This window comes from Mastomys coucha, unplaced genomic scaffold, assembly GCF_008632895.1.
Source record: "Mastomys coucha isolate ucsf_1 unplaced genomic scaffold, UCSF_Mcou_1 pScaffold16, whole genome shotgun sequence".
Classification (NCBI taxonomy): Eukaryota; Metazoa; Chordata; class Mammalia; order Rodentia; family Muridae; genus Mastomys; species Mastomys coucha.
This window is the reverse complement of record NW_022196898.1, coordinates 63,918,041-63,938,226: the sequence shown is the minus strand read 5'-3', so window position 1 is coordinate 63,938,226 and position 20,186 is coordinate 63,918,041. Positions and strand designations below refer to the sequence as shown.

Sequence of the window (20,186 nt, the reverse complement as noted above, 5' to 3'; positions counted from 1 at the left end):
AAGGCTGCTATGAACATAGAAGAGCATGTGTCCTTATTACATGTTGGAGCATCTTCTGGGTATATGCCCAGGAGTTACCACTCCAGACTGATTTCCAGAGTGGTTGTACCAGCATGCAATCCCACCAGCAATGGAGGTGTGTTCCTCTTTCTCCACATCCTTGCCGGCCTCTGCTGTCGCCCGAGTTTTGGATCTTAGCCATTCTGATCGGTGTGAGGTGGAGTCTCAGAGCTCATTTGGACTTGCATTTCCCTGATGACTAAGGATGTTGAACATTTCTTTAGGTGCTTCTTGACCACTCAAGATTCCTCAATTGTGAATTCTCTGTTTAGATCTATACCCCATTTTTTGGATTAGGTTTATGTGGTGCTGGGGGTCAAGAAGTCCACTAGCCGATCTGTGTTCCCAGCCTGTATGTGTCTTCTTGCATTGCTTTAACGAGCGTGCAGGTAGGGCACGAGATTTTCTGTCTTGATGCTATAGGAAGAGACAGAACTTGGGATTTACCCCCTCTGTGTTTACTGATACTGGAGGCTTCTTGTCACTTTCCCTGTGGTTCTATTGATGATATAATGGGTGAGGCCCTCTCTGGCACCATAGACTGAGAAGGGAGGGGTGCCAGTAACTGTCCATTGGGATGGAATTCCAAGTTTACTGAGAGCACCTCTGAAGGGAGTGAGGCTTGCTTGCAAGATGTCATTATCTGGGGCTGGTGAGATGGCTCAGTGGTTAAGAGCACCGACTGTTCTTCTGGAGGTCATGAATTCAAATCCTAGCAACCACCTGGTGCCTGACAACCACCCGTAGCAAGAAACAAATGAAAAACCTTTGGGCCAGAGTGAGTGGGGCCTGGAGCAAGAGGGAGAAGGGGAGGGGGGAAAAATAAAAACAAACAAACAAACAAACAAAAAAAGATGTCAGAATCTGGCTCACTACATGGCTCCCTTCAATGCTTCTGTGATGACGGAAGAAGGGAGTAGGCTTGCCCCTGGACAGCCTAGTGGGGTGGGACTCTACGCTCCCTTCCCAGCCTTTGCTGGTGGGTTAGAATACAACCACTTTTGTTTTTTTGTGGTGTTTGGCTGTTCACAGAGTATTCACTGTGGAAACTTTACTGTTTTTATTAGGATCACCTTTTCTGGCCCTTTGACTATAGGAAGTAAGATTTTGTGGATGGAAAGAGCCTGTAGCGTCATGGTTTGTGGGTCACTCGCTTCTTTAGAAGCGAATACGGGATTTAGGTGGCAAAAACAAACCCCAGAGGCCTCATTGCCGTGTTCTTTCTTGAATCTCACGACTCCTAACTAGTTTATCTTCCTCTGTTCTTTGGAGTCTTCATTTGTTTGTTTCATATATGAGATTTAAAAAAAAATAGTCAGTGAGAAGAACAGGGGAAAGCATGCGGGCTTCATCTTCCTACAAGTGGCGGCACTGCTTTATAATTTGGGAAAATTAGCATGGCTGTAGTTTTGGACCTGATGTTTGCTATGGTAGGCTGTACGACACCCCTGACCACGTACGTTACATTCCTCTGCTCCTGTGTGTGTAACTGTATAAGGAAACTGGAACCCTGCTGAAGGGATTAAGGATCTTGGTTTTGGTGAGAGTCAGAGAATCATCTAAGGCAGAAGGCAACAAGGCAGAGGATATATCTGTATGCTTTGAAGGAGTGGAAAGATGTCAAGGAATTTGACAGCCATTGGACCCTGCGAATGATAGGGTAACAGATCGTCTCCTCAGAGCTTCCAGAAAGAACCAGGCCTGCCTACACTTTGGTCTTAACCCAGTGAAAGTGCAACTAGATGTCCAAACCCCAACTTTTGTGTTCTTAACCACCGTGGTTGTGATCATCTACAGAAGTTAGCTCACAGTCAGAAAACACTGGAGGTAGAGTGCACAGGTTCCAGTGACAGCCAAGGTTATTCTGAACTCCTTGTGGTTGTCCTACTTTTTTACATTTGGAGCATTTGATGTGGAGGAGTCATGTGATGCCAGTACTGCTCAAGGAAGACTGGGCTGCAGGCTGCACAGGATGAATCATATAGATGGGGGTCAGAGAAGCTAAAAGGAGGCTACTCCGTCTGTCAGGGAGACAGGCCTACTGAGACGCTAGATATGGGCTGCAGAGCTAGAGACGTGTACCGGGAACATTTAAAGGGGAAAAAATAGGCTTTGAAGAGCGACTGGCACTAAGAAGGACAAAGAGCGTGAAGTCAGTGATGACGCAAAATCGTGAATAATTAACAGGGTCATTAGGAGAGAATCGGGGTGGGGGGTGAAGCCTGTTCCACAGCGGCTCCGTCTGTCACAAATTATGGAATAGGCGTGAGGGACTGACTGCCTTCTTTCTTTCAGAACTGAAAAGTCATCAGAGCCTTTCAAGCTGTATCAGTTCTAAATCTGTCTGTAGAAAAGCTGGTTAGTCATATTCCAATTTCCTTGAAAAACAAAACAAAACAAAACAAAACAAAAAGCCAAGGTCCAGGTGTTGGATGGATGTGTCTTAGGAGCCTCTCTACTTGTGTCACCTGCGTTAAGTAAGGTTTGATGGCACTTCTGTGAATCGCTGATCAACTAACACATCAGCAGTTCTGAACTTTTGATGTTTTTCTATTTAAAGATTTCCCTAGGGTATAAATAAAGATGTTTGCGAAACACCCATCAAGTGTGTTTCTTAAACTTAAAACTAAAAATACCATTCTTAAGCTATAAATATCACTGCGAGCCCAAGATGTTTCTACTATTAAATACCCTTTGGATTCTTGAAATGATACACAGATAACTCTGTTATTACTAGGCCACTTCTAACTCCTGCTTCTCAAAGACAACCTGTAGACACGTGGAGTCAGGCTGTGTCTGGTCCACTGCCCCACTCTGCTCAAACTTTCTCCAGAGAAACCTCTCTCATAGAGCTGAAAACCTACACCTTACTGGGGAGCTCTGTCTATTTGAATTATCCTCAGAAAGTTAACAACTTTGTGTCTGAAACCCTTTTCAGTTTTTTTTTTTTTAAAGATTTATTGTATGTGTAAATATGTGTGCCTGCTTTTCTGTCTGTGCACTGTGTGCGTGCAGAGGCCTGTGGAGGCCGGAAAAAGGTGTCAGATCCTTTGGAACTGGAGTCACGGGTGGCTTGTCAGAACCGACTGGTATAGACCAGGAGGACCAAAACTAGGTCCTCTCAAAGGGCAGCCAGTGCTCTTAACTATTGAGATGTCTGTCTCTCCAGTGCCATCCCACTCCACTCCATCCCTTTTCAGTTTTAAACCCACGGATTCCCAAATTCACCATAGATATCAGATGTACACAGTCATCCGTTAGATCTAGTTTCTGCCTTTTCATTTAGTTGCAAACCTCCTCATCAGGGCTCCAGTGACATAATTTGTTAAAGACCCATCCTGAATGAGCTGATCTGTGGTGGCATTGGAAGTCTGCACTTCTAACACGATGCATCGGTGTGCTATGACACTGGGCCTTACCCCAAATTTAGTTAAAAAGGGGCTTCAGCTCATTTTTACTCCATTCTGCCATGTCTCAGTCAGTGTTTTATTGCTTGGAAGAAACACCATGACCATGGCAACTCTTATAAGGGGAAAGCATTTACTTGGTGCTTGCTTATAGTTTCAGAGGCTTAGTATATTATCATTATGGAAGGGAGTGTGGTGGCAGTGTGCAGGCAGATATGGTGCTGAAGAAGGAGCTGAGAGTTCTATACCAGGATCTGCAGGCAGCTCAAAGAGAAAGCCACTAGGCCTGACTGGGGCTTTTGAAAACCTCAAAGTCTACCTCCAATGACACGCTTCAAACAATACCATTCCCTGGTGACCAAACATTCAGGTCTGTGAGCCAATGGGGACCATTCTCAAACCACCACATACCACAAGTTGCCAAGTTATACCACATCTTTCATAGGTGTTTAGAAAACTTGGTGAATTAATCTCATAGTTGGGTTGAGCTGGATCAGAAACTAATAACCATTACTTTTTGTTTTAGGAAATTACTGAAAATAAGATAAAGAGAAACTATTTAGAAAATGGGACACCAGGGCAAAGGAGTTAGCCCGTTTGATTGGGTGCTTGCCACGTAGGCAGGAGGACGTGAGCCTGTTCCCCAACACCCACATACAAAGCTAGGCAAGGTGGCTTGCGCCTTTAATCTCGGAGCTGGAGAGAAGAGGTAGAAGAATCGGCCAGGGCTTGACAGTCTGCTCGTCTTGACAATTGGTTAGCTTCAAGGCCCGTAATAGATTCTGTCTCAAAAACCAACCAACCAACCAACCAAACAAACAAAACATCTGCGGTGGCTTGAGATGCAAAAAGATACATGAGGTTGTCCTCTGGCTTCCACTCCCCGCCGTGTCCACTATACCCAGCCACATAAATACATGGCTTGGGGTGAGGCTTAGAATTCTGTTATGTTAGAGTCCTTGCTAAGAAGCTTGGGGCTCCTAGTTGAACTATGTGGTGGCATACACCTGGAATCCCAGCACTGGGAAGTAGAGGGAGGAACATCAGAGGCTCAAATACATGCTCACCTACACAGTAACCAGTGGGTTCTCCAGGCTTGATTACTATCGGTTCTTGCACATTCAGCAGTGGCCAAGGAGCACAGCTTAACTGTTTCAATAGCACATTTAAACACGTAATACTTGGTCTTTCCTAAAATATAAGAACTTAAAGTCCTTAATATTATTAAGAAATTATAGTTCAACACTAGATGATGTAATGCTTTGCCTATTAAAATAGCAGGCATTTTTGCTTAAGTTTGTAGTTTACATTCTTTGTTAAAAGTCACATTTTTTTTTTAGTTACATAAATTGATGATTTTCTTTTTAATATTTACTCTTGAGCCTTTCAATTTAGTCAATCTATTAGTTGACATTAAAAAGTTATGAAGGAAAAGAGTCCTAATGTGGGTTCAAATGTCAACAGTAATTAATAAGTAGAATTTTCAAGTTATGGCGTAAGAACCTTACCTGAAATACTTGTGCCAGTTACATTAGATAAAAGTTTGGATTTTTTTTTGTAATAAGTTATAAAATTAAATTTTGTTTTTAATCATAAAATTTTAACCACTTTAGATATACAGTTTACTGATCTTAAGTAGATTCACAATGTTCTATATCCCTTCCTACTCTTTGTGGAATATTTTTTAATCATTCAGATAAAAAGTTTACACCTATTAAACATAAAATCTCCACTGACCCCTTTCTCCTAGTTCCTGGTGACCTCTATTTTACCAAATATTCATAGTATTTCATATCATGTCTGGCTTATTTTACTTTGCATATTTTCATAATTCACCCACATCATAATAGTTAATTATATCATCTCATATCATGTCTGGCTTATTTTACTTTGCATATTTTCATAATTCACCCACATCATAATAGTTAATTATACATGTCAAACTTATAGCTCTGTCTTGATATCATACATCAGAATTTTATCTGCTCCCCCTTTTTGCATTGATGGGGGATTGAACCCAGGTCTTTCACATGTAAGCCAAGCCCTCTATAATGGAGCTACACTGCCAGCCCCTTCATCTCCTTTAAGTCCTGAATACTGTTCCTCTGTATTTTGTTTATGCAGTAACTTGTTGATGGGCACTTGAGTCGTTCCCCACTTTGGGATACTGTAAACAGTGAGGGCCCATGCTCAGTTCTTTTAGCACTGCTGGATGATTCAGGATTCTCTGTGTGGCTTTTGGAGGCACTGCCATGTTCTTTTTCACAGCATCTGCTCCATACTACATCTCTACCTTCAGTGCATGCTGGTCTTATATGCAGTCATACAATGCCCTGTGTCCTCAAATGGCCAGAGATGGAAAGAGTTGAAAGAGTATTGGGCTAGACTATTAAGTGTACATTTTGGCCAGGCAGGCAGATGGTCTCACAGCTGATCATAGAAATCCTATACCTAAAAGTAGATTTATCTACCTGAGTCCTTTAAAGTTTATCCCAAATGATTTCCCCTTTCTAGTAATTCTCTTGTGCACTTGAGGATTAAAAGCCTTCCCCTACACCATCAGAAATCCTACACAATTTTCCATGTGGTCTCCCATCACGTGTGACTCTCTGAATACTTTCCCTCACACACTCTGCCTCTTGGTGTCTGCCATTTTGATATTGTTCAACTGTTTCACCTGTGAGTGCCCTAAGCTAGGAGTTACCTGTGTCATATCTCTGAGACATGAGTAGGGAGTGTGCACAGAGAAGATTGCTCCTCTGCTCATTGCTAGACCAAACTAGAAAATGGATTAGGCAGCTGGGGAGGTGGCTCAGAATATAAAGCACTTGCCCCATGCAGTCATGACGGCCAGAGGTTAGATCCTCAGAACCCATGTAAGAGCCTGACAGACTCTTTGGCCTGCCTGTAATCTTTGTATGTGGGAGGCAGAGACAGGGTATCAGTCCTGTGGGGCATGCTGGCTAGCTAGACTAGCTTGTCTGGGAACTCTGGGCTCATCATAGAAACGGTCTTAGCATGTAAAGTGGAGGGTGACTGAAGAAGACTTCTGACCACAGCTTCAGGCCTTCACATGCTCACACATGTACACACACACACACACACACCCCACATGCATGCACACACACATGAAGCACACATGTGCATACATGTGCACACACATATACACACTCACATAACATGCATATACATGAGTGCACACATGCTCTCATACACACAAACACACACACATACACTTGCACACACACATACACATACATGTTCATATAACACACATGTACACACACACCCCCCCCATAGATGCATGCACACACACAACACATGCACACATATACACACACTTACATAACACACATATACATGAATGTGCACAGACTCTCACACACACATACACAAATAACAAATACACACATACATGTTCACATAACACACACATACATACTCACACACACTTGCACACACACATACACATATTCAACATACAACACCCATACACACAAAACAGATACACTCATACACCACGCCACATGACACCACATACATATACAAGCTTAGAAGAAAATGCGTTCAGTTTCTATATCAAATGACCAAATCATGGCTCTTGATGAACACTGGGGCCAAAGTTGGTTCATCCTGGTAAGCAGTGTCTTGGATGGAAAGCCTGAAGATAACAATGAAGAGACAGGATAATGAAAGGCAGTGAGAGCTTCCTTAAGGACGTGAGGGGAAACAAGTGAGCCCCACGTAGAAGCAACTGCACAGTGCCTTCTTGCACTCAAAATCACAAATATTTAGAATAGCGTATCTGACTTGAATTGTACTAAAAGCAGATATTTACAAAGAAGCATCCAAAGTAACTACACATTGGCTCATATTGAAGCCAGATGACTTTGTTATTTTTTATATTGCACATAGGTGTAGCTGAATCTGACCAATTTGGACTAGGATGTGGCCAAAACCAATTACCCCAACCCTGACCATGTCTCTCCAAAAGGCTGCATTCAGACGGAGACAAGTCTATCTCTGCTGCTTCCAAACACACCATCTATTAGTGAAGGGCCAGTTATTTCTTGCTCTTGGAAAATGTGCTACAGTATTGGAAGACTGGCTTTTCAATAGATGTGTTAGCTTTACAAGAACCGAGTTCTCAATGTTAAATACTTTAAGAGACACATTTTACTTCTTTTGTTTGAGAGGAAGCTTTTAAGGTGAGACAGACAGCGCTAAGGAAGCTAGCGCGAAGAGCATCGTCTGTGGAAAGGGATCTCTGAAAGGCCGCTTCTTTTTGCTCAGGAAGCAATTGCGTACATCATTGCTTAGCAACACTTGCTTCAGCTCTGACACCTTATTCATCTTTAATATTCAGGTTCAGATCAAGTCTTTCCAGAGACAAGGCAGGTTGAGTCTTTGAAACCAAGCAAGTGGAAGTTGTCACTTGGCAATTTTCACCCTAGAGCTGTCAGCATGCTCCGACCTTTCAGCTTATAACCTATGTTTGAATTTGAAATTTCTTTTCACTTTAGCGCCTTTTAGTTCCTTCAGCCTCTGTTTCTACTTCATTTTGTTTTCTCTTACATCTCTAAAAAAAATGCTACGATCCCACAATGTCTGTATTTGGGGCATCACATTTAAGTACCTTAGCATGGTACCTGAGACCCGTCATGAGCAAGCATGTTTCCCCAAGTCCTCTGCTTCATCCAAATAAACCAGCTTGTTAAGGGGGTACTTGTGCTTGTTTTGGGATGGGGTGGGGGTGGGACGAAGAGGAGTATAATTTTGGCTGGATGAGTCCTGCTTATCTTTCCAGATAGGGCCCAACATTGGTTAAGGACAGGAATTTGTTCTGAGAAATGTGTCTGTAAGCAATTCTGGTATCTGGTATACTTTACAAACCTGGATGGATAGGCTGGCCATCACCAACATGGCTTTCAGAAGGTGGGACATGCAACTGTGGCATTATAACATGACCTTGTGTTTTATGGAGGGTTTCCTTTCTTATGGAGAGGAGGGAGAGAAAAAAGGACAAAGGGAGAAAAGGAGAGGGGGGAGGGGGAGAAGGGGAGAAGGGAAGAGGTAGAGGGAGAGAGAGAGACAGAGAAGAGAGAGAGGGAGAGAAGAGAGAGGGAGAGGGGAGAAGGGGAGAGGTAGAGGAGGGAGAGAGAGAGGGAGAGAGAGAGAGAAGAGAGAGAGAGAGGTGTATGTGCATATGTGTGTGGATGCATGTACACACAGACACTTGGATTCTGGGCTCAGGGGATGTCTGATTCCTTTAGATATGGCTGGGCCCCTTTGCCTTGGGTCTCATGTGAGTCTGGGCCACAGCCTCAATATGCTGGATCTCAGCTGTTTACTTTCCCCTTATTAAAGTAGGAATTTCTTAAGGGACAAGGATTCTGCCATCTATCTATTTATCTATTTATCTGTCTGCCTGCCTGCCTGCCTGCCTGCTTATCTATCTATCTATCTATCTATCTATCTATCTATCTATCTATCTATCTATCTATCTATCTTAGTTTTTGAAGACAGGGTTTTTCTGAGTGTAGTTCTAGCTGTCCTGGAACTTGCTCTGTAGATCAGGCTGGCCTTGAACTCACAGAGATCCGACTTCCTCTGCCTCCAGAGTGCTGGGGTTCAAGGCTTGGGCCAATACCGACCAGCTCCGTCTTTATTCTTAAATCCTCCTTTCTGTGTGTTTCGAGTAGATGAAGAATTTGTCTGAATGTGTGACAAGACAGAGTGACAGTTACAGCGACTGTTCTTGAGTGTTCCTGTATGAAATCAGTAGCCATCTCCAGACCTATCCATTCTCTGTCAAGGACTCTGCTATTTCTTATACTATTTGAAGCCCATAAGAGGTCAAGCATCAGATCAGGGTTATGATACATGTTGGTGTGAAGTAGAAGGCTGGGAGTATACAGAAGTGAGGGCAGGGTGCTTTGAAGATACAAACATGTAAGTGGCTAGGCTACACTTTTCTAAACATTTGCACAAAGGAAAGAAATACTAAGGTTGTTTTAAATCCCTCTTTTTACAACTGGTATAGAAGATTCGCTGTGACTCTGTGGTATACTAACATCATTGCTTATATATCCTAGGCTTCAAAAGTACTACTTGAGCGTTAGCTTCTAAAAAATAACTTCTACCATAATAGAAGACAGATACAGCCTGGCTTGTTAGTGAACTGGTGTGGATAGATTTCTGAGCTATTGTTCGTATTTTAAAAATCTCATCTAACTTTAGAAATATTTAATTTATTTAGAAACATAATGGTATATTTCACCTTTCTAGCCTAATTGTTAAATATTTTGTTAATATCTTTCTTGTTAAGATATCATAGCATTAAGAAGATGGCCATCATTTATTTTAAATATTTTATTCTCTCTCTCTCTTCCTCTCTCTCTTTCCAGAAAGCAAGCATCATTGTGGGTCCAAGGCGACATTTTTCGATCCAAACTGAAAAATAGACCGTCTAATGAAGGAAGTATTACTAAAATTATTTCTAGCTTGGATGATATGTCTATTGGTGCGAATTTATCTAAACTACAAAGCACAGAAAGGATTGGAGAGGTAAGTTCCCCCAGGAGGTGTCTGCCTCCCTAACACCAACAGTCTTTATCCATTTGTTCCTTCATTGAACATATATCCCATGGACCTATCTTTCCTTTCTTTTAAAAACATCTGTCTGTCTGTCTGTCTGTCTGTCTGTCTGTCTGTCTGTCTATCTGTCTGTCTATCTATGTGTGGGGTGTGTGGGTGGGGAGGTGTATGTGTGCACATGCACACATGCTACAACACATATGTAGTAGTCAGAGGGATAGCTTTTAGGAATTGGCTCTCACCTTTTATCCTGTGAGTTCTGAGGATCAAGATGAGAGTGTCATCAGGCTTGGTGGCAAGCATCTTTGCCTGCTAAGCCATATCACCTGCTCAAGTGACCTTCTCTATTCCCCGGGTTCCTAGGAGGGCTAAGTTTCTAAGCTTGGAGTCATTGTCCTACAGAGCACAAAGCAGAGCAAAGAAACCAGTTAGCTGTCCTTGTAAAGGCAGAAATGAAGTCATAATTTAAGGAGAATGCTTGTAGAGAGTGCAAGGACTATTTATAGAAAGGGAACAGAAAAGTAAAGTTTCCATTTGAAAACAGAAATAGATACTAAGAAGAGAAAGTTAGACGCAGTGTTTGTAGAAGCTGTACCTAGCACAAGTGGTCCTTTGAAAGCCTCCAGTTCATTTCAATTTCCAAAGAGTGCAGCGGGAAAGCAGAGTTAGGACAATTTGTTTTACCCAGACTCTTCTCCAAACAAACCACTTTAAATCACCATTCTGTCATGGCTGATTTAATCTCCATTACCACCCAGTGAATTAGATTGATAACATTTGGTGCTGAGAAACTCGTGTTCCAGAGATGGGCTGACTTCAGTTTCAGAACATGGTGCAACCCGTGTCTGTCTGATCCCAAACTCATGCTTGGTTTTTTTTTTTCTATTGTTCTCTGCTTTCTCTGAAGTAGCAGGAAGTGACGTAGGAAGCCTTCAGAGTCTGAGCATTTGGGGAGCAGGAAGCAACTGTGCTAGTGTCATTTGTTCTCATTCTCCTCTGTGGATCAGAAATGAGAGTTCCAAAATGGGACGTGCCCAAGAGTCTTGAATTATTTAATAGCAGAATCGCTTCCAGAACTGGGCGTCCAGTGCTTAGTTTAGGTGTCTCTTCCTCCCCTAGGCCTCAGGAAAAGGCCTGTAGCCCAGGCTAACGGGGAACTCATGGTGATCTGCCTGCCTCAGTCACCTGAATGCTGGGATTAGTCACAAGCCATCCTGCCTGACCCTAGTTCAGCTCTTTGTGTAACATTGTGCCTAAAATAAAGCTAAGAATTTGGGTTATGTGTTTATATTCATAAAGAGGTAAAAGAGAGGGCCGGGGGACAGGTCAGTGGATAAAGCTGTTGCCTTGTCAGTGTGAGAACCGGACATCGTTTCCGTAGACACCAAGGAAAAGCTGGGCAAGTGTGATAGCCACCTATAATCTCAGAATAGTGGAGGCAATGTCAGGGGACCTCCGGGGCAAGCTGGCTAGCCAGAGTCAGAGTCGGAGACCCTGCCTCAGCAACTGAAGTGGAGAGTAACCAAGGAGGACACTTGATGTCAATTTGGAACATCAGACATTTACATACGTGCCTATGTACATGGCATACACACGCGTGCGCACACATGGGTATGCACACACATGCATACACACACATGCATGTGCGCATACTTACACACATGCAGAAATGAAAGAGCCTGGTGAAATATTTAAGCAGTAAGTGTAGATTTACATTACCTTAGCTGGGTGTCCACTGACCCAGACTAGAGTCTTGAGGAAATTTACACCCCTCCCCCCCTCCCCCGGAGCCACATGGATGGCATACATAGCTGTCTCAAACCAATGCTTGGCATCCTCCAGAAAGGCATGAGAGCTTGTCGAGGTGAGGGAGAGCATCACTCTAGGACACAGGATGGAGACTGCTGAAGGAACTGGGGACCTATCTTCTACTCCATAGACAGTGCATGCTCCTTGACCTCATAGGGAATGGCAGCTCTCGGGGGACCTCCTCCACTCCTGAGGGTTATCTCATGAACGAACCACTCCTAAGAGGCCCCCTCCAAATGCCATCACTGTGGGTTATGATTTCAACATAGAAACTCTGGGGACTATATTCAAATATGTACATTTTGGTAGGGCCCATTAATATTTATGTCACTTCAGCTCTTCGTGAGTGCTATGGTTTGTACTGGTACAGTGAGGAAATCAAGAAACAACCAAACCAAATAGAACCCCTCAGGTGCCGCAGTACAATGGAATATCAGCTGCTTCATCTGGAAAAGAACACGTTAGGAAGGAAGGGCTTATTTTGGCTCACGGTTTGAGGGGGCAGAGTCCATCGCTGCAGGGAAGGTGGGGCACTGGGTGCTTCCATAGCAGGGAGAGCATGGGGTAGCTGTTTCCTTATGTCACAGCCAGCAGAAAGCCGAGGAACAAAGCCTAGAAGATGGGCGGGGCTCTAAAGCTCACATCCTGGCTTCCTCTGTCCCTCTCACCAACCTGCTTCTGCTAGGCAGGCTTCACCTCCTGAAAGTTCTACATCCTTCCAAAACAGTCCTACCAGCTGGGGACCATGTGCTCAGACACAGGACCCTGTGCTATGTGCCTGTGCCATAAAAGATTATGTCGTCCTCCGTAGTGGCTTGTTTGTGGCTTTTGGGCCACTTCATACATAGTTGATGCTTTATACAACGAACATTTCTGGATGTTTTTGTAGATGTGTTAATCCAGTGCCAGTACTGGAACTGCAATCCAGTACCAATGCAATGGAGCACTGCACAGAGAGGGGAATTGAATGGACTCAACGGAGTTAGTGATGTAATTAGTGCTTTGTGAATGTCAAGTAGAAAAATAAGAAAGCCATGGGGATTTTAGTGTGTTCCATGTTTAGTACTGGTCTGTAGAGGAGGGGCCCATGGACGTTCTGGATTTCTTTGTGCCTAAAGTACAAGAGGCTATATTCCTCTTCACATTACCTTTATAAAAATAAAATATCTAAAGCAGAGGATCTCAATTCCATTTGGATTTGTGGCTCTAAGGTAATTTTCTTGTGATTGGTTATCAAGAAGCACTGTAATGATGGAGTTAGAACATCGGAATACAAGAAAACAGTAACTGGAAAGGCTGGGGCTTTCTGGTGAATTTCTCCGCACACTCAGAGCTGTGGGGAGTCTTTCAGAGCTGAAGCTGTGGCTTTGTGGAAGCTGGCCATCAGGGCTGTGAATTGCACACACCACCCATGTGGGCGCAACTTGTGTCCCCCCCCCCCATGCTCCTGCTGAGCTGGGAGCTTTCCCCCCATGCTTAGGTTTTTAACCTACTCCCATCACATTTTTGATCCCTGGGCTGCACAGTCTTAGTAAATGCTACTTGAATGAACAAAGAAAGCTTAGCATTTCAGATCCAAGAATAAACGAGAACAGACCCAAGAAATGGAGCCGATCCAAATGGTGAGATGATGTCACATGTTCAAACATAAAAATGATGCCCAAAATAAGGATTCGATGTGACATTCAGGGGCAGAAGAAGCCAAGAAGGTAGCCAGAAGAAGGAATGTGAAGAGGTTTATTTAAAGACAAATATTTGAGTTAAACTAGGAGTCTAGTGGCGATAGCTAGGTAGCTGTGTGCCAAGAACCATTTTAAGCACCATAACAGGGATTGACCCCTGTTACACCATATGGCTCAGTCACTAGAATGAAGACCCTTTTCAATAGACATAATGGATGCAGAAAAAGAAAGACAGCTGCCCAAGGTCACACACAGGTTGTAGTGAGTCGTCTTTTGAGCGTAGGCACACTGGTTCACAAATTGTACTTCTCCATGAGTCCACTCTGTGGCCTAATGTGTCAGTCTCTGTGACATAAAACAAGACCTTTGCCAGCTCCTCCTCTGAGACTTCTCTCAGAGTCACAATAAGTTCAGTCTTTCATTTAGCTACTCCAGGGCTCTATTCTAGCAACCCTCTACCAACCAGTGGATGCTCTTGACTTAGAGATGTTAATTAGATGCAGATGCTGCTAATGTTCAGCCAACTCCGTGTGAATTGGTAACTAAGCAGATAAGAAAGTGGTGCTGCATCGTTGAGAATTCCATCTTCTATCTCCAAGGACTTACTTTCAAGTACCTTGTTTCCACCCTCAGGATGGGAGAAGGTTTATCTGTTCCCGTGGGAACGCCACCAAGAGCTACCAGAGGCTTTTCGGGAGGGAGGCAGCACCCAGATTCACAGTGTGGGGCACCTCTTCTGGCTTTAGTTCAGAAGGTTGGTGGGGGCCACAGAAGACTGGAGGTGATGAGGAAGTGGTCCAGCTCTCGAAGGTCCAGGCCAGTGCAGTGAGATCAAACAAACCCAAACTAAGTCACCTTCCTTCCCTTGTCCCTTTCTCTTTCCTCCTATTTTCCCTCTTCCTCCTCTCTCTCCCTCCCCCTCCCCCCATCTCGCCTTGTATCTTCAACAGTGCCCAGGCTCTACCAACGAGATGCAGCTCCAACCACTGAAGTCTAATCTCCCTTCTGAGCTCAGGAGCTTATTGTGAGGATTTCTTTGTCTTCCCCTAACTTTGACATTGTACAGGTTCAACATCCAAATACTGAGAACAACTTTGGTACTAGTGCCCCATCCACCTTTTCTATTTAAATTGTTTAAATTTGCTAACAATTCACTTCTGATATTTGCCTTGCAATCCCATGACTTCTGTTTCACCCACCTCTGTTTCAAACTCCTATGTCATTTTTTTTCTAGAATCTCTCATCTTTATTCCCTAAGGTGCTATATTTTATCTGAGTTCTTTTCATAGTGGCACAGTCAACAACCTCCCTGGTAGCATATTCTGCTACCATTTTTATTAATGTGTTGGTCAGTAATTACTTTATCTAACTAAGAGCTACAGACACTATTTTATAGCTGTTATATAATAATAATAATAATAATAATAATAATAATAATAATAATAATAATAATAATAATTGTCTGCATAGGACTGGTGGAATAAAATATAACCCATTGCCTTTTAGGGGAGCCAAGGTATGAGAATCTCCCTCAGGGTCAGGCTTGTTATTGATCTCAAAGAGCCTGTGGGTCACCTTAGGGTGAGAGAAAATGTGCTGTAATATGGTCAGAAAGAGCCTTGAGGTTGGCTTCTCCACATTTGTCACATGAGTCTTCCTCCATGCCACACTTCCCCACTGTGGTAGACTGGAATTCCTCTGAAACTATGAGGCCAAGTGAGCCTTTCCTCTCTTAAATGGATTCTGTTGGGCATTTCAATCACACCAACATGAAAGTAATTGGTACCACACACCTAACGGCATCTCATGAGCAACATCTTCCAACCATCTCCTGTCCACCAATCCACTGGACTGTTTTTATGCCTCTCAGTGTGTGTCTAGAGTTGAGCTCTCTAATTAGTTCTCCCTGAAACCCCAGCTCTCACCTCAGGCCACTGTGACTTGATTATATTAGAGACTTGATTCCCTACTACACGTAGCTGTGTCCATGTGTTTAACCCTGCATCTCAGGAGGTGGAGATCTGTTTCCAAAGAGTTTTGTTTTGAAGATTGCGTAACTTAAGGCACATATGTTCTGAACGACATTGTGTAATGCTTGGTGAAGAATTTGAGAGCACAGAGGATCAGAGTAGCACAGGCCTCTGTGAGCCCAGCACTTGGGAGGAGAACGAAGGAGGATCAGGGGCCCGAGGCCAGCTTTGTCTACCTAGTGATTTTAAGCCATTCTGGATGGCATGAAACCCTGCCTCCAAAAACAAAACCAAGCACAGTCAAACAAGCAAACAATTATACCTCTATCCCTTTATTGCTGTACCCTCCTCTAAACCATCTTCTCCCATCAGACTATTACAGAAGCCGCTTAACTCTCCACCTCACTCTTTGTCTTTTCCTTCCCCAATTCATTTCCTAACCATGGGACATAGAAGAACATGTTTGCAGTATATTCAAATACATTTCTAAAAATATATAGAACTCCTAACACAATGTATACAAATAAAAAATATGCAGACCTCCTGGTTCCTACAGGTCTACAAAACATGTCTACATTTCTAGAAATGAAATGTGAATTTACATATTAAGATAACATTTATATCTTTCAAATCTTTTGAAGATGTACTCTTAAGTTTTGCTAGGTGAAGTTCAAGAGGGTGCATCCTTTGGAGGCCGATTGGTTAGCATATAGAAGATAGCTTTAAAATGAGCTTAGCAATTTTGCTTCGTGAACTTTTCTTTCACAGTACTAGAGCAGTGTTTGACAAACATTTGCATCTAGAATGATGTTTGTTAAAGCTGTGTACAGTGTTGAAAGGCAAAGAACAGCCTGACCTAAAGTATTCGTTAAATAAACAATTTAGCATGTCTAGACAACAACAGGATTTTATGAGGCTAGAAGAGGACAAGGCGAGGCTCTTTTTCATTTGCCCTAGAACAGCACAGTAAATATGTATTCTTAATGAAGAAATAACTCTCAAAGCTGTGTGTGTAGTACAACCTGTTTTTTTTTTTTTTTTGTAAGGAGGAGAATGTCAGGGTGACAGGGAAAAGGGGATGTGCATAGCACTGTAAAAATCCTGGAGAATGGTGCCAGTGGCTGAGGTTGTTGGTGGCTTTTGATCGTAAAATGACTTAACATTTGTATTTTATTTAAGACAAATATATGATAAGCATACTATATATACTCTATTGTCTGTTATCTATCATCTATGTATCTATCTAAATCATCTGTCTAGCTAAATCATCTTTATTTATCATCTATCTAAATCATCTATGTATCTGTGTATCATCTATCTATCTATTTATCTATCTATCTATCTATCTATCTACCTACTTACCTACCTACCTACCTACCTACCTACCTACCTACCTACCTACCTACCTACCTATCTACCTATCTACCTATCTACCTATCTATCTATCTATCTATCTATCTATCTATCTATCTATCTATCTATCTATCTATCTATCTATCTATCTATCTGCGTGTGCGTCTGTTGGTCTTAGTTACTTTTCTGTTGCTATGACAAAGCACCATGACCCAAGGCAGCTTGTAGAAGGAAGAATTTGTTGATGCTTACATCCAGGGGCTGACTCCATGACCATTTTGGTGAGGAACATAACATCAGGCAGGCAGGCATGGCTCTGGAGCATTATATACTTAAGACAACAGCCATGAGGCAGAGAGAGAGAGAGAGAGAGAGAGAGAGAGAGAGAGAGAGAGAGAGAGAGAGAGAGAGAGAGAGAGAGAGAGAGAAACAGAGAGACAGAGGGAGAGAGAGGGAGAGAGAGAGAAAGAGAGAGAGAGAGACAGAGGGAGAGGGGGAGAGGAGAGAGAGGAGAGAGAGAGTGCTGACTGGGAAACATTGGCTTTTGAAACTTCAAAACCCATGCACAGTGATAAACCTACTCCAATAAGGCCATACCTCTTAATCTTTCCAAAACAATTCCACTCCTTGGGGAACAAGTACTCAAACTCATGATTCTATGGGGGCTATTCTTCAAATCACCAGATTCCACTCTCTGGCTCCCATAGACTTGCAGCCGTATCATAATACAAAATGCGTTTAGTGCAATTTCAAAAGTCCCCATAGTCTTTCACAGTCCCCACGCTGTTTAAAAGGCCAAAGTCTTTTCTGAGACTCGATCATCTCTTAACTGTAAGTCCTTGTAAAATAAAAAAAAAGAAAACAAACAAACAATATACTTCTAACATACTATGGCACAGAATATATACATCGCTATTCTGAAAGGGAATAATGGGGCATAGTGAGGAAATACTGGATCAAAGCATGATTGAAACCCAGCAGGATAAATTTCAAATCCTGTAACTTGACATCCAATGTCAATGGACTTAGATGGTTCCACCCGTCCAGATTTTCTGATTGCAACGCCATTCTTCCTCCTCTTCTCTTTTCTTCTCTAGGGAGTGTGAGCTTGGACTATATATGTATTGTTTCCTTCCCTTAAGAAAAAGATTATTTATTAAATATCTTTAATCTCTTTTACAGTCCAATCGTTTCCTGCCCCCACCCTCCCTGCTCCCCCACCCTCTACCCCTCTCCACCCTCTGACAGTTTCCCATCCCATCGATCCCCACCCCTCCAGGCCTCCTTACTCTCTGGTCCCTCCAGTGTTACATGTGCCTTCTCTCACTGAGGCCAGTTCTCTGCTGTATATGTGTCGGGGCCTCATGCCAGCTCCTGTATGTTGCCTGGTTGGTGGCTCAATATCTTAGAGTGAGACTTTAGCAAAGTAAAGGAAGAAAGTAAAAACAATATATTAAATGCAGATTGTTAGGTGTGTGATAGTACGTTATAGGATTATTATTTGTTTTTGAAATCTGTCATAAGTTAAAAAAAAAAATCTTTAACCCGTGGGTCATGGAAGTTCAGGTCTGTAATCCCAGCACAGGAGGGTAAGGCGGGGGCATCATGAACCTGAGGTTAACCTGGACTAGTGAGACCCGGTCTCAAAAAAACAAAAGGCAAAACCAAAGAACAGCAACAACAAAAATATGGCTCTTTAAAAATGTATAACTTAGTGAAGAAGAAAATAACTCCACATATTATTGTTATTTTAAATACCCTGTTAATTTTATTTAGCTATATAACTTTTAAAATTACTTTATTTCCAGGCATTATGTAACAGCTTAAAATATGAAAACAGAGTTTGAGAAAAAATATCCTATTTTTCACTTTTTCACAGACCTCTAAGCAGACTATGTTAGTAGTTTCACTATTGTATTTCTAAAGACCAACAATTATGTTTTAAAATAATGAAGAAAAAACAAACCAAAAATCTTTCTTCCTGCACCTCCTGGTTGTATTAGATGGAGAGCTATGTCTTCCATTTTCCCACAGGGCCTTCTCCTTTTGAGTTAGCATGAGAAGCCCTTCCTCTTGAAGTTTCATGGGGCAACACCAGTCTGCCACTTCTACTTTCCAAACTATGGTATTTCAGAAGGAAATATGCTTTCCTGATGGAGTGCTGTTGGCTTTTTAACTCCTGAGAGGGCTTGCGCGCTTCCTGGAGGGTTAACTAACGTTAGATGTGACTAGGTAGATGTCTCCAGTTATCTTACCATGCACTCTCATAAGTAGGTTATGGAATGTGCTGTAGTGGCTCCCGGAAACATCCGGGATGTGTTGTAGTCAGGATTGAGCCAGGCCAGTTTCCAAAGCCTCATGTGTCCACATGACAGTCTCTCTGGTGCTTGACCTCATTGTCATGGGCATATTTCAGACACTCCAATATCCAGCTCTACGCTTCTTTGACTTGGAATTTTTTTGACTGATATATTTAAATGCTGAGTGTGTGCTAACTGCTGAGTTTTTAACACATTTAAATGCTTCAATCAGCCGGGCTGTGGTGGCGCACGCCTTTGATCCTAGCACTTGGGAGGCAGAGGCAGGCGGATTTCTGAGTTCAAGACCAGCTTGGTCTACAGAGTGAGTTCCAGGACAGCCAGGGCTACAGAGAAACCCTGTCTTGAAAAACCAAAAAAAAAAAGTTTCAATCTACAGTGAGGCCATTTTCTGTTTTGTAAGTAAGATCATTTGCTCTTATCTGTAACTATAGATTACCTATGCTTTATTAAGAAATCAGTAGAAAGCTAAACTGTTTGTAATGATGTTTCTATGGACATGCCTGTTTTTCAGAATAACTTCGAAGACGAAGATATGGAAATTAAAAACAACGTAACGCAGGGCGACAAACTACGTGCCTTAAAAAGCCAGAGGCAGCCCCGCTCCTCACCATCCTGTGCATTTAGGTAGCACCATCTTTATTAAGCCTTTGAGTTCATAGAGCACCTCCGTTTGTGGGTAACATGTTTCTTCTTAACTTCCGAGCATCATTCTACAAATCCCAGGTTTACCTGTGTTTTCTGACACATGGCTCTTTTGCCCCCACTCCCAGCTGTCATGTGTCTCCCCACGGTTGGGAAAACAGTTGTTACATCTCTGTCTCTGGAATTTTGCCTCAAGCTGCTGCTGAGCAGTTATTTCTGGTTCTCTGTTCTAAATTCTATTTGGAGTTTTACAAGGTTTCTGGTGCTCTGGTGGGTCCTCACAGGTGTGCCAGGGTTTTGTGTGGAAGCCAGAGTGTGAAGAAAAGAAAGGTTGGGCCAAGTTTT

The 20,186-nt window shown here is 42.7% G+C and overlaps 1 protein-coding gene and 1 long non-coding RNA gene across 6 annotated transcripts in view; one reads left to right on the top strand and one right to left on the bottom strand.

Moving 5' to 3' along the window:
* The window catches only part of Cdc14a (cell division cycle 14A), a 160,470-nt gene that overhangs the window by 115,959 nt on the left and 24,325 nt on the right, over window positions 1-20,186 (top strand). For all 5 annotated transcript variants that reach the window (XM_031375261.1, XM_031375260.1, XM_031375259.1 and 2 more), the window contains 2 exons: window positions 9,875-10,034; window positions 19,711-19,823. In XM_031375261.1, coding sequence (XP_031231121.1) covers window positions 9,875-10,034; window positions 19,711-19,823 — 273 coding nt within the window. The remainder of the gene's footprint in view (window positions 1-9,874; window positions 10,035-19,710; window positions 19,824-20,186) is intronic.
* LOC116093679 lies at window positions 17,772-18,244 on the bottom strand. Its single transcript, XR_004119789.1, has 2 exons — window positions 18,168-18,244; window positions 17,772-18,014 (listed from the first exon to the last, which is right to left on the bottom strand). It is a non-coding gene; the product is annotated as an uncharacterized LOC116093679 (long non-coding RNA).